Source organism: Manis javanica, chromosome 1 (assembly GCF_040802235.1).
Source record: "Manis javanica isolate MJ-LG chromosome 1, MJ_LKY, whole genome shotgun sequence".
Classification (NCBI taxonomy): domain Eukaryota; kingdom Metazoa; phylum Chordata; class Mammalia; order Pholidota; family Manidae; genus Manis; species Manis javanica.
Window position 1 is genome coordinate 168,553,549 of NC_133156.1, and position 21,266 is coordinate 168,574,814.

The 21,266-nt window shown below is 43.2% G+C and overlaps 1 protein-coding gene across 1 annotated transcript in view; it reads right to left on the bottom strand.

Annotated features, from left to right (window-relative positions):
- Positions 1-17,283, bottom strand: part of RPIA (ribose 5-phosphate isomerase A) — a 30,167-nt gene extending 12,884 nt beyond the window's left edge. The window contains exons 1-3 of the mRNA XM_017681282.3: positions 17,008-17,283; positions 7,202-7,262; positions 5,734-5,789 (exon numbers count right to left, since the gene is read on the bottom strand). Of these exons, the coding sequence (XP_017536771.1) occupies positions 5,734-5,789; positions 7,202-7,262; positions 17,008-17,283 (393 nt within the window). The remainder of the gene's footprint in view (positions 1-5,733; positions 5,790-7,201; positions 7,263-17,007) is intronic.
- Positions 17,284-21,266: the final 3,983 nt, after the last annotated feature.

Below are 21,266 nucleotides of genomic sequence, written 5' to 3' on the forward strand. Positions count from 1 at the left end.
GAGGGCTAGTTTCCAATCAGCTTCTTAGGCCACTTGTCTTCCAAGTAAGCAGACAGCTAAGGAATGCCATATAAGAAATGCAGGAGTATAATTTTTTAAAAAAACAAAGCAAGTTAACAATATTTTGGCTGTGTTGGTTGTTACATGAGTGTATCAAAATTGGGTAAATTTTACTGTATGTAAATTATATCTCCAACAAAGAATAAAGAATAACTTTGAGGAAACAGATTGTGATAAAATGAATCAAAAGAAATACATACTTGGTCATTCAGAGGACCAAATATGTATTTCCCAGGTATATGTGGTCTTCATCGAAAGTTGCTGAATACACACTGCAGAGTCTTAAAGGTGAACTAGGTGTTTTGTCAAGTTAATGAGAGACTTTTGGACCCCCACCAAGGGCAGGGGCTGGAGGTTGAATCAGCCAACGGCCAATGATTTACTCAATCATGACCGTAATGCAGGCCTCACAAAAACCCCTGAGAAGAGCTTATCACTCTCTCTCTACTTTGCTTGGTTGTGTCCTGTTTCTGTCAGAGAGCTTTTAAGCTTGGGCTACTAGAATGCCTCCACATGCCACCAAGCCAGGCCCCAAGTTCCACAAGGATAGAAGCTCCTTTACTTGGGACTTGCCCTGTGTCTCTCTTCATCTGGCTGTTAATTTGAATCCTTTACGGTATCCTTTATTAAATGGGTAAACTAAGTATTTTCCTGAGTTCTGTGAGACGCTCTAGCAAATTAATCATACCCGGGGGAGGTTGTGGGATCCTTCAATCTGTAGCCAGTAGGTCAGAAGCCCAGGGCTTGCGACCGCTGTCTGGCATTGTGGGTAGAGGGCAGTCTTGTAGTATGGGCCCTTAAACCTGGGGAATCTGGTGCTGTCTCTGAGCAAATAGTATCTGAATAGAGTGCAGTTTTTAGACACCCTCCTAGTGTTAGAGAATTGTTTGGTTTAGTATGTGTGGGAAGACCCCCTCCCACATACTTACACACATTGGAATTGGGTCCGGGAACCCAAATGGTGTGCGTTATACTACTATTACTATTGTGTATAATATTATTTTATATATATATATATATAGATATATATATATATATATATATATATATATATACATATATACATATATATATACATATATACATATATACATATATGTAGGAAAAAAATACACCATTGCATTTGGTGTTGGACAAGTGGGAATAACACAGATATATAAGGAGAAAAAAGATCTTAAAACAATTATCATTAACTTCCTCAGGGAGATAAGAAATTTTAAAAATTGAACCCATAAAACAAGAATACAAAAAAAAACTTTCAAAGAACAAAAAAAGAATTACTACTTGAAATTAAACATGTGAGAGCAAAATAAGCTCAGTGGAAGGACTAGGAAGAGAAAAAGGTGAAAAGACAGAGAGTAAAACAGGCCACAAGTGCAAGGACACAGTAAAGGTTCTAGAGAAATGACATGACATTGTACATAAAAAAACCTAAAGAATCCACTCCAAAACTACTAGAACTAATATCTGAATTCAGCAAAGTTGCAGGATACAAAATTAATACACAGAAATCTGTTGCTTTCCTATACACTAATGATGAATTAACAGAAAGAGAAATCAGGAAAACAATTCCATTCACAATTGCATCAAAAAGAATCAAGTACCTAGGAATAAACTTAACCAAGAAAGTGAAAGACCTATATCTTGACAACTATAAAACACTCATGAGAGTAATTAAAAGAGGACATTAGTAAATGGAAATTCATCCCATGCTTTGGGTAAGAAGAATTAATATTGTCAAAATGGCCATCCTGCCTAAAGCAATCTACAGATTCAATGCAATCCCTATCAAAACACCAACAGCATTCTTCAACAAACCGGAACAAATAGTTCTAAAATTCATATGGAACCACAAAAGACCCTGAATAGCCAAGGCAATCCTGAGAAAGAAGAATAAAGCAGGGGGGATTATGCTCCCCAACTTCAAGCTCTACTACAAAGCCACAGTAATCAAGACAATTTGGTACTAGCACAAGAACAGACCCAAAGACCAATGGAACAGACTAGAGAGTCCAGATATGAACCCAAGCATATATGGTCAATTAATATACAATAAAGGAGCCATGGATATACAACGGGGAAATGACAGCCTCTTCACGATGTTGGCAAAACTAGACAGCTACATGTAAGAGAATGAAATTGGATTACTGTCTAACTCCATACACAAAGGTAACCTCAGAATGGATCAAAGACCTGAATATAAGTCATGAAACCATAAAACTCTTAGAGGAAAACATAGGCAAAAATCTCTTGAATATAAAATGAGTAACTTTTTCATGAACATATCTCCCCAGGCAAGGGAAACAAAAGCAAAAATGAACAAGTGGGACTATATCAAACTAAAAAGCTTCTGTACAGCAAAGGACACCTTCAATAGAACAAAAAGGCATCCTACAATATGGGAGAATATATTCATAAATGACATATTCAATAAGGGGTTAACATCCAAAACATATAAAGAGCTCATGTGCCTCAACAACCAAAAAGCAAATAATACAATTAAAAAATGGGCAGAGGATCTGAACAGACACTTCTCCAAAGAAGAAATTCATATGGCCAACAGGCCCATGAAAAGATGCTCCACATTGCTAATCATCAGAGAAATGCAAATTAAAATCACAATGAGATCACTTCACACCAGTTAGGATGGCCAGCATGGAAAAGACAAACAACAACAAATGCTGGGAGGATGTGGAGAAAAAGAAATCCTCCTACACTACTGGTGTGAATGTAAATTAGTTTAACCATTGTAGAAAGCAGTATGAGGTTCCTCAAAAAACTCAAGATAGAAATACCACTTGACCCAGGAATTCCACTCCTAGGAATTTACCCTAAGAATAGAGGATCCCAGATTCAAAAAGACATATGCACCCCTATGTTTATCATAGTACTATTTACAATAGCCAAGATTTGGAAGCAACCTAAGTGTCCATCAGTACATGAATGGATAAAGAAGATGTGGTACATATACATAATGAAATATTATTCAGCCATAAGAAGAAAATAAATCCTACCATTTGCAACAACATGGATGGAGCTAGAGGGTATCATGCTCAGTGAAATAAGCCAGGTGGAGAAAGACAAGTACCAAATGATTTTACTCATTTGTGGAGTATAACAACAAAGCAAAAACTGAAGGAACAAAACAGCAGCAGACTCACAGAACCCAAGAATGGAGTGTCGGTTACCAAAGGGAAGAGGGTGGGGAGGGTGGGGAGGGAGGGAGGGAGAAGAGGATTAAGGCGCATTATGATTTGTACACATAATATAGTGAGGGCACAGGAAAGGAAGTATAGCACAGAGAAGACAAGTAGTGACTCTACAGCATCTTACTATGTTGATGGACAGTGACTGTAATGGGGTATGTGGTGGGTCTTGATAATGGGGGGACTCTAGTAAACACAATGTTGCTCATGTGATTGTATATCAATGATACCTTAATAATAAATAAATAAATAAGGGTCCTAGAAAGAATGTCCAGAAAAAAGAAAGGAAATAAAATCAAAGGGATAATAGGGAAGAAACCCAAAATTGAAGAGTGTGAATTTGCAGAATGAAATGTTCCAGCAAATATGCAGCATAGTGGACAAAAAGCCCACACCAAGGCACAGCACAGGGCAATTTCAGAACACTAGAGACAAAATAGGCTTCCTAGAAAGGATCAAGAATGAGAACATCATGTTCCTCAACAGCAAGCTGAAAACCAGAAAACAGAGAAGTAACTTCAAAATTCCTCTAAGAAATGACTTGACATAGAATTATCTCATAAAATAACTGACTTCAGAGAGGCTGTAATACAGACATTTTCAGATGCCTGACGTGTCAGGAAACTTGCATCCTATACACTCGGGTAGCTAACCTAAGGGGTGTGCTTCACCAAAACCAAAGGAAACAGAGCAAAACGGTGTGGGGAAGAGTGAGGAGGGAAATGGGACAGCAGAGTAGGAAACCTCCTGACTACGAAGGGGGACCCAAAGACATCAGCCAAGTGCAGCTGCTATAGCACTAGCACCCTGAGGACCCACAGAGACTTGGCCAAGAACAGGAAACCGATGGGTTGGAAAGAAGTGAGACTGCCCCACCTGGGTATGGGTTTGGGGCTGAATCAGATAAAGTGCACAGACAACCAAGCAAATGAAAAAAACCAAGGCAACATTTACTGAACTTTCAGGAAAACAAAACAATGGATAGATAAGGAGGAGTAATCATAGGTCACGTCACAGCTCAGCCACAGTTTGGACATCACAGTTCTATAAACACCGAATAAGGCCTCACCAAGACGTTACTGTACTGGGAGCCTGGGAGAGAAAGGTGTGTGTAGAGAAGGAGGTGAAGTAAAGATGACCAGATGCTCATCTTCCATTCATCCATTCAACTCAAGTTAAAAAAATTTTTTTTAAATAGCAAAAAAGCATGTAGTTTTGAAATACGGGAGCAAATATCCAATCAGCTAAGAGTTTTTAAAAGTATGTCCATCTAAATAGCAAGAAACGCTGGTGGTCAGGGGAAAAGGATAAGAAGGTGTTGGGGCTTTTTTTTTTAAATAAAAAGACTTGGATTATTTGATTCTTCAATCCATGTGTGTATAACTTCAATTAAAAATAAACAGCAACATAAAATAATTTATTAAATAAGAAACATACAGATGAGCAAACCACTTGGAAAAATTATAAGCTTAGCTTTTCAAAAGACCAAGAAAGCCCACCACAACCACCCTGACTTTAAAGCACCAACTCAGGGAAGCTGGATTTCAAAGGCTAAAGAAGCAATGGGAAATTAATCAGTTCCTAGCCTGGAGCAGGAGCTCAGGTTTTGTCTTCAGTTCCCTGGTTGCCTACCCTCCCTGTTCGGGGTCCCCAAGAGGTCCCTGGAAGATACGACAGCGCGGACTATCCTGTCTGCCTGGAACCCCTCCCGCCACACCCTACTCTGACAGGCTGAGGCACACGCCTGGCTCTGGGGGAATCGCTCGGCCCGTCAGTGCTCTCCCCCTTCACCAGAGCTACCTTCAGGCTGCCGGCTGAGCCTCCAGGATTGGGAACGTTTCCTAAAACCCTGCTGTCTAAACCCACAGAGCCACAGGAGCACCATCCACCTGCAGCTCCAAGCTTCACCCCAGTGCCCAGCATCACCGTGAAGAATCCAGTGAGAGATCATATGCATCCCCGTCCCACAAGGCCAGATGGGAGACGGGATGGCTCCGAGCACCTCTCCTCTGTTCCCTCCCCAAAGACTACTCTCCCCTGGTCCTTCCTCATATTTAACTGGCTCTACTGCCTTCCTCCACCAGCCCCTACTATTTTACAGTAAAAGAGCATTAGCCTCAGCGGACTCAGATAATATACTTGCATTACTAACATTTCACTTAATGCGCGTTAGCCTCAGTTTTTCATCTGTAAAGGGAGGTAATATTCCTGGAGGAGAGAGACCATGTGGTCACTTGCACATACTCCATTGTGCCTAATACAAGATACACTGAAAGGGTCACTTAGTGAGTCCATGAGGCCTAAAACCACACTTCTGAGGTGCGACCCTCAGTGAATGAACTCCTCTCCTGCTCCTGGCTCCCTCACCTAGATCAACCCCAGGGCACAACCCAAAGCCTTGTCCTCGGGGGGGCCCTGCAAGACTCAGCAGCAACTGCCCAGGCGCAGAATGGAAAGCAGGACATACCTGGAAGGAAGTGGGAATACAGACGAGGTTCAGCTTCTCTTGTTTCACTCTTTCAGCTGTGGAGACAAAAGCTGTGTTGGTGGTTTTTCACTCTCCTCACTTTATTTTTCTTGTAGTGTATACACTTGCCCAGATCCAACAGAAAAAGAAAGGTCTGCCCCCCACTGACAGCTGCCCTTCATTCTGTGTCCCCCCCCCTCGGTGAAAGCTTGCTGAATGTAAGTCACACATCACAAGACAGGGACACTGGAAAGCCTGAGGGGGTAAGTACTAACTACAGAAGGAGCAAGTTACCCAAAGCAAAGGAGCAATTGTAACCCAAAGGTAAGTTACTATTATCATCCTCCTTTGGCAGATATGGTAACTGAGGCACACAGACGTAAAGTAACTGGTTGTTACACAGCTCATGTGTGGTATGGTCCCACAGTCTAAACTACTTTCCTATGATGCCTTTTACAGGGAAAAGCTGGAACTTCACTTTTTATATTTAGTAAAAAATATAATCACTTGTAGGCCCCAGAGGGTGATTAAAGAAAGTTGAATCATTCTGGAATTATACCTTTTCAGATAACTTGATTAAAAAATTAAAAAGTTGTAAGGACATGAACAGTCTTTTTAAAATTTCAAGTCTTTTTAATCACTGGGTCTGGACCATGGGAGGTTTAGATACCACTAGGAGTCCCAAGCAATTCCTAGACCCTCAAATCCTCTACGCACTCATTGCTAAGGCAGACAGGTGTGCAACACTAAAGCCCTTATTAGGCCAATGAGAAGGCTTCCAGAAGTCATCACGCCATCACCAAACCAGTCCTTAAGACAAAGCGTTCCTGGGCTTAGTCTCTTGAGCACTGCCCCTGGCACCTAGAAGCTATCAGCCTTCAGGCAAGCCTCTGAGCTTTGTTCTCACAAAGAAGAACTGGGCAGTTAAACCTGTTGAACAGCCCTCCCGTGCTGATAATAGGATCCTGAGTCTTTCCTAAGCACAAAAACACCCTAATCAGAATGAAGTCAGCAGCTGCAGGAACCAGCCACCAATAGCAGGCGCCTCACATCCACTCCAAGGTCATGGACAGGGCACCTGCTCTGACCTCCACCTGTGTGCCTGGGCTTGCCTGAGGAACCCACAGGCTTCTTAGGGCTGGCCTCCAGGTCCATGCAGCCACACTCAGGACCCCTCATGATGATTAACATTCCATTGAGACCTCACCCTAAACAGCTCCTCCCCACCAACCAAGCAGAGTAAACAAAGCCAGGGTTGGCTGTAAACAAACTCCAAAGTTGGCTGAAGAGGACTAAGAACACCTCTCAGAGAAGAGCAGAAGCAGAAACTCAAATAACCTCAGGCAGGTGCACTGCTGGAGCTCAGCTGGGCAGGTGCCAAACCTGTGCCCCTGCTTCCTCTCCCTCCTCCACCTCCCCACCTCCATCATCCCACACAAAACATCCAGGACACAGCCTAGGAACATACCTATTCGCTGCACAGCATGGACAATTGTAGAACCACTTCCAATTCCCAGGACTTGATTATTCTGCCAAAAATGGGGTGGAAAAAGCAAAACTTATTAATATCCAATTTAACTCCCTTTTCAGTTCACTTCCTACAGATATAAAATTACTATGAACAGCAATTCACCAACATAGCTACAAAGTCAGTACTGTGCCCATTTTATAGAAACAGAACCCCAGAACCTCAAACCTGTACTTTATCCTAGTGCCTAGCAGCAATTTACAGCAGAGCCCTCCTCCTTTCATCCCTGATGCTGACATCACCATTTCCTCCTGTTAAAAGATAAACTATCCAGGCATATTTAAAGAAGGAAGAACAATCCCAAATGAATAGTCTAAAGACACAATTAGCGAAATTGGAAAAAGAAGAACAAATGAGGCCTAAAGTCAGCAGAGGGGACATACTAAAGATCAGAGAAGAAATAAATTGAGAAGAATAAAACAATAGAAAAAAATCAATGAAACCAAAAGCTGGTTCTTTGAGAAAATGAACAAAATAGATAGACCCCTAGCCAGACTTATAAAAGAAAAAGAGAATCTACACACATCAGCAGAATCAGAAATGAGAAAGGAAAAATCACGACGGACCCCACAGGAATACAAACAATTATTAGAGAATACTACAAAAACTATATGCTAACAAGCTGGAAAACCTAGAAGAAATGAACAACTTCCTAGAAAAATACAACCTTCCAAGACTGACCAAGGAAGAAACAGAAAATCTAAACAGACCAATTACCAGCAAAGAAATTGAATCAGTAATCAAAAAACTACCCAAGAGCAAAACCCCCGGGCCAGATGGATTTACCACAGAGTTTTATCAGACATACAGAGAAGACATAATACCCATTCTCCTTAAAGTGTTCCAAAAAATAGAAGAAGAGGGAATACTTCCAGACTCATTCAATGAAGTCAGTATCACCCTAATACCAAAACCAGGCAAGACCCCACCAAAAAAGAAAATTACAGACCAATATCCCTAATGAACATAGATGCAAAAATACTCAACAAAATATGAGCAAACCGAATTCAAAAATACATCAAGTGGATCATACACCATGATCAAGTGGGATTCATCTCAGGGATGCAAGGATGGTACAACATTCGAAAATCCATCAACATTATCCACCACATAAACAAAAAGGACAAAAATCACATGATCATCTCCATAGACACTGAAAAAGCATTCAACATCTATTCATGATAAAAACTCTCAGCAAAATGGGTATATAGGGCAAGACCTCAACATAATAAAGGCCATATATGAAAAACCCACAGCCAACATCATACTGAACAGCGAGAAGCTGAAAGCATTTCCTCTAAGATCGGGAACAAGACAGGGATGCCCACTCCCCCCACTGTTATTTAACATAGTACTAGAGGTCCTAGCCACGGCAATTAGACAAAACAAAGAAATACAAGGAATCCAGATCGGTAAAGAAGAAGTTAAACTCACTATTTGCAGATGACATGATATTGTACATAAAAAACCCTAAAGACTCCACTCGAAAACTACTAGAACTGATATCGAATACAGCAAAGTTGCAGGATACAAAATTAATACACAGAAATCTGAGGCTTTCCTATACACTAACAATGAACTAATAGAAAGAGAAACCAGGAAAACAATTCCATTCACAATTGCATCAAAAAGAATAAAATACCTAGAAATAAACCTAACCAAGTAAGTGAAAGATCTATACCCTGAAAACTACAAGACATTCTTAAGAGAAATTAAAGAGGACACTAACAAATAGAAACTCATCCCAGGCTCTTGGCTAGGAAGAATTAAAAATATCGTCAAAATGGCCATCCTGCCCAAAGCAATATACAGATTCAATGCAATCCCTATCAAATTACCAACAGCATTCTTCAATGAACTGGAACAAATAATTCAAAAATTCATATGGAACCACCAAAGATCCCGAGTAGCCAAAGCAATCCTGAGAAGGAAGAATAAAGTGGAGGGGGATCTCACTCCGCAACTTCAAGCTCCACTACAAAGCCACAGTAATCAAGACAATTTGGTACCGGCACAAGAACAGAGCCACAGACCAGTGGAACAGAATAGAGACTCCAGACATTAACCCATTCATATATGGTCAATTAATATATGATAAAGGAGCCATGGACATACAATGGGGAAATGACAGCCTCTTCAACAGCCAGTGTTGGCAAAACTCGACAGCTACATGTAAGAGAACAAAACTGGATCACTGTCTAACCCCATAAACAAAAGTAAATTCGAAATGGATCAAATACCTAAATGTGAGCCATGAAACCATAAAATTCTTAGAAAAAAACATAGGCAAAAATCTCTTGGACATAAACATGAGCAACTTCTTCATGAACACATGCAAGGGAAACAAAAGCAAAAATGAACAAGTGGGACTATATTAAGCTGAAAAGCTTCTGTATAGCAAAGGACACCATCAATAAAACCAAAAGGTACCCTACAGTATGGGAGAATATATTCATAAATGACAGATCCGATAAAGGGTTGACATCCAAAATATATAAAGAGCTCATGTACCTCAACAAACAAAAAGCAAACAATCCAATTAAAAAATAGGCAGAGGAGCTGAACAGACAGTTCTCCAAAGAAGAAATTCAGACAGCCAACAGACACATGAAAAGATGCTCCACATTGCTAGTCATCAAAGAAATGCAAATTTAAACCACAATGAGATATCACCTCACACCAGTTAGGATCACCACCATCCAAAAGACAAACAACAACAAATGTTGGCGAGGTTGTGGAGAAAGGGGAACCCTCCTACACTGCTGGTGGGAATGTAAATTAGTTCAACCATTGCGGAAAGCAGCATGGAGGTTCCTCAAAAAGCTCAAAATATAAATACCATTTGACCCAGGAATCCCACTTCTAGGAATTTACCCTAAGAATGCAGCAACCCAATTTGAAAAAGATAGATGCACCCCTATGTTTATCACAGCACATTTACAATAGCCAAGAAATGGAAGCAACCTAAGTGTCCATCAGTAGACGAATGGATAAAGAAGATGTGGTACATATACACAATGGAATATTATTCAGCTATAAGAAGAAAACAAATCCTACCATTTGCAACAACATGGATGGAGCTAGAGGGTATTATGCTCAGTGAAATAAGCCAGGCAGAGAAAGACAAGTACCAAATGATTTCACTCATCTGTGGAGTATAAGAACAAAGGAAAACTGAAGGAACAAAACAGCAGCACAATCACAGAACCCAAGAAAGGACTAACAGTTATCAAAGGGAAAGGGACTGGGGAGGATGGGTGGGGAGGGAGAAGCAGGGGGAAGAAGAAAGGGGGCCTTATGTGGTGGGGGGGCATGGGGAGGGCTGTGTAACACAGAGAAGACAAGTAGTGATTTTATAGCATCTCACTACACTGATGGACAGTGACTAATGGGGTATGTGGCAGGGGACTTGGTGAAGGTGGGAGTCTAGTAAACATAATGTTCCTCATGCAATTGTAGATTAATGATACCAAAATAAAATATTAAAAAAATAACAAAAGATAAACTGAGGCATATTAAAAATTCTAAGAGTTTATTTGAGCAAAACTGAATTCAAATCAGGAAACATCCAGTGTACCTACAGAAAGGAGCTCTGAGGAACTATACAAAAGGAAAGGCTTTCATGGCAGAAGGGAACCAGAACAAGGAAGTCATGCTAGACAAAAAAGCGACTGGTTATTGCCAGGTTACTTCCCTTTAGGAGGTGGCAGGGTCTCTCAGGTAGATTATCTCACTAGTGTGAATTGGGCAATTCCTGATTGACTGGTTTAAGATTCCATTTCTGGGAGATGTGAGTCTTGGTTTGGTGACATGGGAGTACTTAGCACAACTGACTCCATTTGGGGCCTGTTGTCTTGTTTTTCACATAAGAGCAGTTTCACTATGGGCTTCCCGTTGCCAAATGAGTTCATTGTTTATCAGCTTCTGGAACTCTAAGAAATTTGACATGAATTGATGTTGTAGCACACTGAACTTCCTGAAGTTGCTTATTCAGAGTGAGGCTGTGTAGGGGGGTAACTGAGATTGTGAAAGGATGGTTTTTTGTAAAAGGCTAAATCATGATATTTATACTGATATAAAATGAACATATGTCAAAAGATTTTAACTTCTTTAATATGGGAACTAGAAAAGATGTTACAACCTGTTCACAGGAAATACCTAAGAACCATAAATTTATATGTAGTCAAGGAATGTTAAAATGAATTTATAAGATCTATCTTTAGGTTATCAGTTGGACCTCACAAAACACAATTAATCTGCATTTCTCTGGTCAAGAATTATTTGCATTAACAGCTTTGTACAAGTTAAAAGTCTCTCTCCACAGAGCTGTAAAATGGCCCAGTGGGAGGTCAAGGCATGCCCTAGGATGATCACATACCTGAAGGCTACCTCATTCCAAGCAATTTCAGGAAGTTCAGTGTGCTGCAACATCAATTTATGTCAAATTTCTTAAGTGTTCCAGAAGCTGATAAACAAGGAACTCATTTGGCAACAGGAAGCCCATAGTGAAAATGCTCTTGTTAAAAACAAGACAACAGGCCGGAAATTGAGTCAATTATGCTAAGTCCTCCCATGTCACCAAACCAAGACTCACCTCTCCCAGAAATGGAATCTTAAGCCAGTCAATCAGGAAAGGATAGCCAATCATCTCCTTTGCTCATTTCTAAGCCTTCAGTTTTTCTTTACAGTGTTGAATTCATCTCTAAAATGGGGATAATTGGTGTTGATGTCCCAAGGGGCTGTTGTGAGATCTGACTTAACATTTATAAATCTTGGTAGGTTGCCTAATAAATGACAGCTGTGGCTTTGGTTTGCCGCTGCATTGCCTTAGCGGGGCGGGAGACTGCTCCCAGAGGTTGCTTAGGAACTGAGCTCCGCTGTGGTTCCTGACTGTAGTTCTGACTTTGTTTTGCTGTTTGTGGTCTAACTGACCTCTGCTGGGCCCCGATTCTGCCGCCCGTCTGCTTACAGCGATTTCCCCTTTCTTGAGCTAGCAAGCTCAGGAGTGTGACGCCTCTTTCTTGTCCTTTGTACTCAGGAAGTGCTTCCTACTGCAGATGAAGACTCTCATTTTCACAACTAAGCCTTCACTCTCTTCCTTTATTGAGGCAGGCTTGTGCAAAATGGACATCCCTTGACATCTCCTGATTTATTATTTGGAGATGACTTCAGACTCTCCCTTTTTCTGCTGACTTTGGGGGAGCTCTAATGGTGGGCTTGATATACCCAAGGTTCCCTGTGATACTGTCAACTTGAAGGCACCTCTGGTCAATCCTCTGCCTTGCAGATGTTAAGTTTGTCTGAAAAGTCACTGAAGCCAGAAACCTCTGCTTTTTGCCCTGAGGTTGTGCGCAGGCTCTGTTGTTTTTACACAGGGCCTTTCCTTTCCTGATGGCCCCCTGGGATCAGCCAGGAATCTTTCCATGTTCATCTGCAGCCCATTTCTGTGTGAATAAGCCACAACTTTTTGTCTGATAGGATGTAGGGGGTATTAAAAAACAAGACAACAGAGACTAAATTGCAGTTGCTTATTATGCTAAGCCCCATGTCACCAAACCAAGTCTTGACTTACAGTTTCACCTCTCCCACTCCCAGAAATGGAATCTTAAGCCAGTCAATCAGGAATTGCCTGACTAGCACTAGTTAGGTAATCTGCCTAAGACCCCTGCCACCCCCTAAAAGGAAAGTAACCTTTGTAATACGCCATCTGTTTTTCTGCCTAGTGTAACTTTTTTGTTCCTGCTCCCTTCTGCCTATAAAAGCTTTTCATTTCATACAGCTTCTCAGAGTTCCTTTCTATCTGTTTGATTGGATACTGCATGATTCAATAATTGTTGAGTAAAACCAATAAAACCTTCAAACTGTATTCAGTTGAATTTTGTTTTCTAATACTTTGCAGGAGGAAGGAAAGTTCTGGAGGCCCTTCAGGACAAACAGTGCCAACACTCCTCATTCCCCACAGGACAAAGGCCACAGGAATACCCAAGGCCAGCCCCTATGTCCCACATATAATACGGACCTTTACAACATGAGATTACATCTCAAACTAGAAAAGAGTAAAGAATGACCAACAGGTAGAGGAAACTACAAAAAACAAATGCTAAGGTCCCCACAACTAAAAGTGCTGCTAGATGAAGCCTGTGGAGGGCTTCACCCCTCAGCCTCTGTGTGTACCAGCTCATGGAAATCATGTTTACTAGCTCTTAATTCCCAAGTCATCAAATACACCAAGGGCCCTCAGAACAGAGCTTGTTCTAGGCGAATTCCACGTTCAGTGAGGCCCTCAAGAAGGTAATGCATCCAACAGTCACTCGGCTATTGGCAACCTCCGTGGTGAGGACTTCAAGACAAGTAAGTGGAACATCACAACACAAAACATTCAAAATAGCGGATTATCTGAACATGTAAGACTCTTTAAGTATTGAGAAAACATCTTAACTTCCTAGTGTGTAGACAGGCTCAACCTGACCCTCACACCTGACCTGAACTGAGAGCTCTAGCTACATAGTAGTTCAGCAGCCAGATTCCTCACTAGCACACTCTACCATACACTCCTGTCTCCCACAGGCTTCCTGCAGGCAGGAGGCACACAGATGAACTTAGGTGAGTCAGACAAGCCCTGTGCAAGGTTCCTCCCTTGGCTTTTGGAAGAGGTCAGGAATCACAGGGGCCTGCCAGACTCAAAGTTCTTCAGTCATGTGGTCTTGCAACCCTGGAATCCAATGACCGGCCCAGGCATCAGTGTCCTAGCCAAAGCCAAACCGAGGTGGCCCAAGAGCAGAAGGCTGCCAAGCAGGCTCTGCTGGACAAGCAGGCCCCTTCTAATGGGCAATACTAAACCTCATGTCATACATGCAACAGCGGAACTTCACTCACCTTGCCAAGTGGGCTTATTGGAAATGCTTCTTCTGCTGACCAACTGGAACCACAGCTCACCAACGTCTTCAAGCTAAGCCAGTCAAAAACAAAGTCCAGGCTCCAAAGAGAATAAATGGGGCCACAGAAATTAAGGAAAACATGGCCCTTCATGATAACCAATCCTGGGCAACTACACTCCCAGAATCAGGCAGATCTGAGTCAAGGGTGGCTACTCAAAGGATATTCAGCTGAGAATTCTCCACGTCTCCATTCACCCACATGTAGAAGCAGTCGCCATGTTGGGAACTGAAAACTCTACACCCCAGAGATTCTAAGCAAAGGACCACTGATAACCCCACAACCTCCTTGTGTCCATACTCCACACAATGAACACTTACCAGGCAGTCCCCACAGTGACCAAAATGGAATGAAGATAAGGTTAACTACCCTCTAGGAGCTTACTCTTCAAGGGAATAAAGAGATACACACACATATGACTAGAATCTAAGACACCAGCATTAGGCACCTAACAGGTATAAAGTGCTACAGAATCAAATAGGAGAAATCTCCTCTGCCTCCCTACCCTCCAAAGGAGGCTGAAATGCAAATGAAAGCAGGAAATAATCTTTGAACCAAACCCTGAAGGACATATATTTTAACAGGCATGGAGAGAGGACAAGAAAGAACACTCTAGGTTGAGGGCAGTGATGGTAAAATAAACACATATGCCAATAGTCTGACTTTTCAAATGTTCTAGTTAATGGAATGGGAGGAGCATGAAGGAACCATGACTTTAACGACAAGAACAAGAGCCTTTTCTCTGCGTACCCCTTCCACCTGGCTCAGTACCTGGATCACAACAGATACCCCAGATGTGTTACACGGAGGTTAGGATGAGGCCACCTGAGGGCCACTGTGACAAGACCAGATGAGAGCTTCAGAAGACAATAATGCATTACTTGGGAAGTTGGCAGAGGGGACAAGATAAGGGCAACTGCTATTCTCTGGCCACGGGGACAGCCTAAACTGGGAAAGCCAGGAGGTCAATGGGAAGGTCAGCTCTAAGACATTCCAAAGGTGGAACAAACAGGGCTTGGCACATAACCTACCTCTATAAACTTACCCAAGTAACAATTTCAAGACACAAAGTGCTCAAGGAAAACATGGCCTTAGATGGAGCAAAGAATGCCCCCTGCAGAGGGCAGCCAAGCCCTGACAATGCTCATAAATGTGTGGCTTTGCATAGGTCATCCTGTTTGTAAAGTATCCAGGACCTGATTCTCCTCCTCCCTTCAGACAGACTTCTAAATGTGTCCAACCACCACCTGCCTGACAAAGACTAGGTACTAAACAAATACCTGGCAAATGAATGAAGTAATTCAAATAAAATTAAATTTTCTGTTAAAGAGCAGAAAATACAAAATTCAAGTAGTTGTTGGTATCTCAGGAAAGAAATGTGGTAGGGAAAGTGCACACAATTGGGATGAGATACCCCCAAAAGGCCAATAGGAGATCTCCCCAGGATCATCTGGTTGGTAACTTCATGGAAAAATGTGGCTGGAGCTCTAACCTGAGGTAGGGACTTGCATATCTTTAACCAAATACTTAATTATCAATCAAAGGTTTGGGAAACAGGTGCCATCATATGTTATTGTGATGGAAAATTAAGAAATGCAGTTTTTCTAATTGTACAGATTTCATTTACTCCTCTATTATTCACTTTATTTAGGCGTTTTGAAGTTTCAGCTTACTGTTCCAATTTTGCAGCTGAGGCAGTGAATCCCAAAGGCAGACACAGACTACACATTTCACATTATGTCTGTGAACTCCCACAGAAAACTCCATTGCCAACCAGACGTGGAACAAGCTATGCCAGACCACAGCAGCCGTGGAACTGCTGGAAGGGCACTGGAACAGGAGTCACTGGTTCGGCTTCTGCAGGGTCCTCTGCCATTCCTCCACAGCGGCCCCTCCCACTTAGCCAGGCTGCTAGATTTCTCTGTGCAAATTAACTTTGTACACTAAAGCATTAACAAATGTAAAGAACTGTGGTGGAAGGAGAAACGGGAATCTGATTCCACTTTCTAAGAAACAGAAAAGAGACAAAAAGCCAACCAAGCCAAACAAACTCCACCGAAGGGCAGATACTCCACGTGGCTCGGGCGCAAGTACTATAATTAAGATAATTAACTTGATTGATGACAGCAAATCCATTCAGGTTAAGAGACTCCACTAACAGCACCACACCCATCCCTTAATAAATGGGGCCACGACCTCACCAAGTAATTGCTAAACATCCCTGCGCTGTTTAAAGACAGCATCCTCCAGACTTCAAGAATCCACACAGCCCAGTCAAAAGGAAGAGGTTTAAAGCCCTTGTCTTCCCCCTTGGCTATCTCGCCTTCTCTAGAGAGTACATTCAGGAGCGGGCGCCCGCCAAATTAAGAAACTCGCTGGAGTGAAGTTTCAAAGCAATTTTCAAAACAGCTCTCCACCCGCTTCCCAGGACACTGAAGATAAGTGGAGTACTGTCGGCAGCCCCAGAATTCACTGTTTCACTGTTTTGTTGATAAGGAAGCCACAAGATAAGTCCATTCCAGCCCCACTCCAAACACCAGATACCAAACGACTCCACTTTGCAAACTGTTATCCGGCCGGACAAGGAGTCTTTGGAAAGCTTAACTGTTAGGGTACTCGCCCCAACAGATCCCACATTTAAAAGGCCTTTAAGGAGTAGGGAAGAACAGTCTAAACCTGGATAAAGTGGGCACCCTTTCCGCTCTCACGCCGTCCCAGCCCGCAAGCAACTAGGCGTACCAAGCAGTGCCCAGAGCACGCTACGCGGGACCATCACGCCGAGCACACGAGCTCCCAGCCAAGCTGCTTACCTTCACGTGGTTCTCCACGGCCGCACGGCCCGCCAGTTTCTTGGCCTCCTCGGCCTTGGACATCGTGGAGGGGAATGGGCAGACGCAATTGGCGTCCCCGCCGCTGGCAGTAGTGCGGCCGAGGGTTCCGGACTGCGGGCGCCCGGGAGGTTGCACGTGGGAACCCGGGAGGCCCCAACAGCTCCCGCCTCCGCCAGAGGCCGCGCCCCCGGCCCGCCCGGGCAGCGGGGCCAGGACCCGCCCGTAGAGGGTGCTGAAGGGCCCGGGGCGCTGCATGCCTACGCCTAGCTCCAGCCTCCGCCACGGTCCCGCCCCTGGCTCGTCCGGAAGTCTGGTGGATTTCGCACACAGCCCGAGCCCGCTTCGGCGCGGGACTTACTGGGAAATGTAGTTTTGTGGCCTCCACAGCCCGAAGACGCGCTCCAGCCTGGACTACCAACCCCACAATGTTCCGTGACTGCCTGCACAAATAATCGGCGACGAGCTTCCGGGCGACGGACAATTAGGGCCAGCCGCGGCGGTCACCTGTTGAAGGGAGCTGTGTTTATGTGAAGCTTGGGTAGTTCCCAGGGATTTTTTTTTTTCCTTCTGTCTGCTCACGCATGAGAGAAAGGAGTGTTAGACCTGACCCTGTTGTTTTTCCCAGCAGTAAGAACGTGGCCTTGGAAGAGGCCTTAGGGCAGTCACTGTTACTGGAGACGCCTCGGCCCTTTGGGGAGTGACTTCTCCAGACTCATTTCCCAAGGAAGCGCATGCGCAGCCTGGCGCCTGCTGAAGACCATCATTAGAACCCCGAAGTCCCATTCTACAGGTTTAGAATCCCCAGCCTTAGGTGCCTTGCACTTTGCGGTTTTGTATGGCGTGCTTTGTGGGGATGGAGCCTCATCCCACAGGTACGAATGTGCCCTGCAGAGACCCTGCAATCCTTGTTGACTTAATGAAGAGGTTCAGAACAGGACTCCCCAAATGTGCCACTTTGGCAAGTGGACTCTTTCAAGCTGAAAGCAATTGAGCTCCAGTGGGCCGTGGAGAAATTTCTGTCCCTCCCTTAATTACATAGAAAAATCTAAATTGGTTCTCTTTCCCAGAATGTCAGTTATTACCACGGATAAATGTTATCGGAGTGACTCATCTGTATGACAGGGCAAGCAAATGATTACCAAACATCTGCTTTTACTGCCCTGGGAATTGCCCTCAACCCCTTTGACAAGCCAGGCTCTTAACCTTATTTCTTAAATCATTTGACGGCATATATGCCTCATTTTTCTTTTCTTTCTTTGAACTCATGTATGTGGGCTGTTTCCATACATGAAATTAAGTATGGTTTTCTATTAATCTGTCCCATGTAAATTTAATTCTTAGACCAGCTGGAAAAACCTGTGAAGGGCAGAGGAAAATTTTTCCTCAATGTAACAAGGACTGCACTGACCTTAACAGCTTTCTCTTCTACCTGTAAAATGTCTTCCTGACCCTAGCCACACCTATTACTTGAAGGGTCTTTAAAAACATTTAATTCTTGTGCTTCTCACTCATCTTGGTGAAATCCTTTCAAACTGCCCACAAACTCATCTTCAAACTCTGAGCCTTCTTCCTCTTCCGTGTGCAAGGCACCAGTATGGGCCACTTTTATCACTCTTATCACATGGATTCTCTTTGCTGTGTCCCTGAGGTTTTCAGCCCCTGGACCTCCACCTGAGTCTACAGTAGGAAAAGTCAGTTGAGGTGATACTGAGTCCTAGGTTTTAGGCAGAATTTGGAAATTAGCACCATGTTCTGGCTAAGATATACAGGACAAAATATCTGGGACCCACGCTGCTGTTGACTTAGGCAAACTTGTGACCTTTGCTGTAACTCCTTTGTGACAATCCTTCCTCCAACTCCAGGCCCCTTGGCACTCACTTCCCAAAGGCTGATGGAGCAAATGTTAATAGCCAGTCTCTGCTTTACCTTCCAACTGGGCCTTCCCCACCACCTTACATGCTCTGCCTGTCCATCTGCCCCGTTCTCATTGCCAGTTCCATTTTATCCTTTACTCAGTTGAAATGCCACCTCAGTCTTCCTGACCACTCTAAATTGGGTTTCCAACCACCCATCCTCTATCACTTTACCCCAGTGTTTACTTCCAACACAGTTACAAAAAACTCTATGTTTACTTCCAACATAGAACTTCCCTTGATCATTTATTTGTTTGCTTAGTTTTGTACTTGTTTGTCATCTATCCTCTCTAGAAAAATTTCCGGGAAAAGGACTTTGTTTTTCTCCATACAGCATCCTCCATGGATCTAACATGTAGACGGTCTACAACAACTACTTCCAGCATGACTGAGTAACAGATTTCACACCTCTATCCCACTCTCCAACTGCAGCCATACTGAATTTCCATCTCTGCTGTACACATCTTACCTCCTTGTCTTTGCCCACACTGTACCCTAACTCTTAGATGTTCAGGACTCCACTCCCTTACTTGTTACTCTGAATGCACACCTGGCTGGGTTAGCTGCTGTGTGCTCCCAGTCACCTGTGTCCTCTCTAGTCCATCTTGCTCTTTCCACTTGAATGTCTCACTCAAAAAACACTACAAGTCCCTTGATAGCAGAGACAGTCTATTCCTTATAGAATGCACAGCATCTGGCTCAATATTTTGGGAGTCAGTGGTGTTCTACAAAATTCTATCTGTCTGTGACTATCCCTTCCCTTCTTGTCTCTTTTTTTCTCCATCTGTGATCATTTCTCATTCCTGCTCCACTTACCTCTTCTCCTTAGTTCTGCCAATGACATTCAGTGACTCTCATGGGCATTTTGAAATCCAGTTGGTGGCTCTTGAGCCTGAAGACTGCTTATCCCTGTGATACCAAGCTTCTTGTTCGTGGAGTCGAAGAATGAACTTAGCAAATGCTCAAGGTAGGCAAGCAGGAGAAAAGGTTTTAATTCAGAGAAAAGAAAGTACAGAAGTCACAGCACACGTCAGGAGGAGCAAGGTTGCTGCTTATGGGCCCAGGGCTAAGGGTTTGTGCCTGTTGCATCAGTGAGGGAGATGAGCTATCTGTTGTGTATAGATTTACTCCAGAGTGCTAGCTCTGTTTTCACTATCACATTAAAAGGTCACTTTTATTTTAAACTCATATGTCTGCCTGACTATGGTCAGCAAACTGTTTCATATCACTGGGTTTTGGGTGGAATTTCCCTATACATTGTTTCAACCACAAGCATCCTATTTTCCTTTACATTCCTGAAGCCTCAGCAAGGTTTTGTCCTTTTCCATGGGCCTGTATCCTACTCTTAAGTGGACAGGGGCTGCCCCCTGTCACTTCCCTGTCTCACTTGGAATGTGTAAGCATTGTGTTCTTATGACACTCTTCATTTGCATATCAATTGATAATAATGGCACATATCATGCTAAGTGCTTTGCAGGCATAGTCACATTTCATCTTAATGCCAAGAAGAGGGTACTATTATCTCCATTGTACAGACAAGGCACAGAATTCCTGCCTTACTCAAGGTCACACTGCTCATAGTGAAGCTGGGATGCAAATCCTCAGTGATTCTGAGACCAAAGTTTGACATAGAATCACCTCAATGGAGTTTTATTAATTGCCTCCCCCCATCAATATAGCCCTCAACTTTGTATAAACTACACACATAATGCTTTTTCTCTTCAGAGTCACAAGTAGTAGCAATGAACCTTAAGGCAAATGGTTAATAAGGGGAAAAAAGAAGGAAAAAAACTATAATAAGGGAAGACTAAATGAAGGAAGTACAGTTTTGGGGTGCTGGACCACTTTTGGGATCTCACAAAGGTCAGATCAACCTACTTTATAATCATAATAACCTGCTAAAAATTCTGATTTTCTTTCTACATTACTCACTTTCAGGAAAGAACCACACGGGGCTCATTTTCCCTCTTTCATGGAACTTAATATCCCTGGGAAAGAGTTTTCAGGGCCAGAATGAGGGATCACAGGGGCAGAGCCCACCATCCAGTATTATCACTGGAGGTGAGAGAGAGGGCCTTAGGCACTACATCCCCTTGGTGGCCCCAGTGTGGTCCAGCCTGAGGATATAAAGGCAATGGGGCTCCATGGCATGTCCCTCAACCCGAGATAGAGGCTCCCCAGGGAGATACCTAGGCACCATTGTGTGCCAGCCTGGGCTTCAGTGAGGCAAGAAAATACTTCCCTACTTTCCCCACTTCCCTGCTCTCTCCCTTTTTCTTCAGCGTGTTCATTTGAAAGGGGCCTCCCAGGAAAGACCGTACAGAC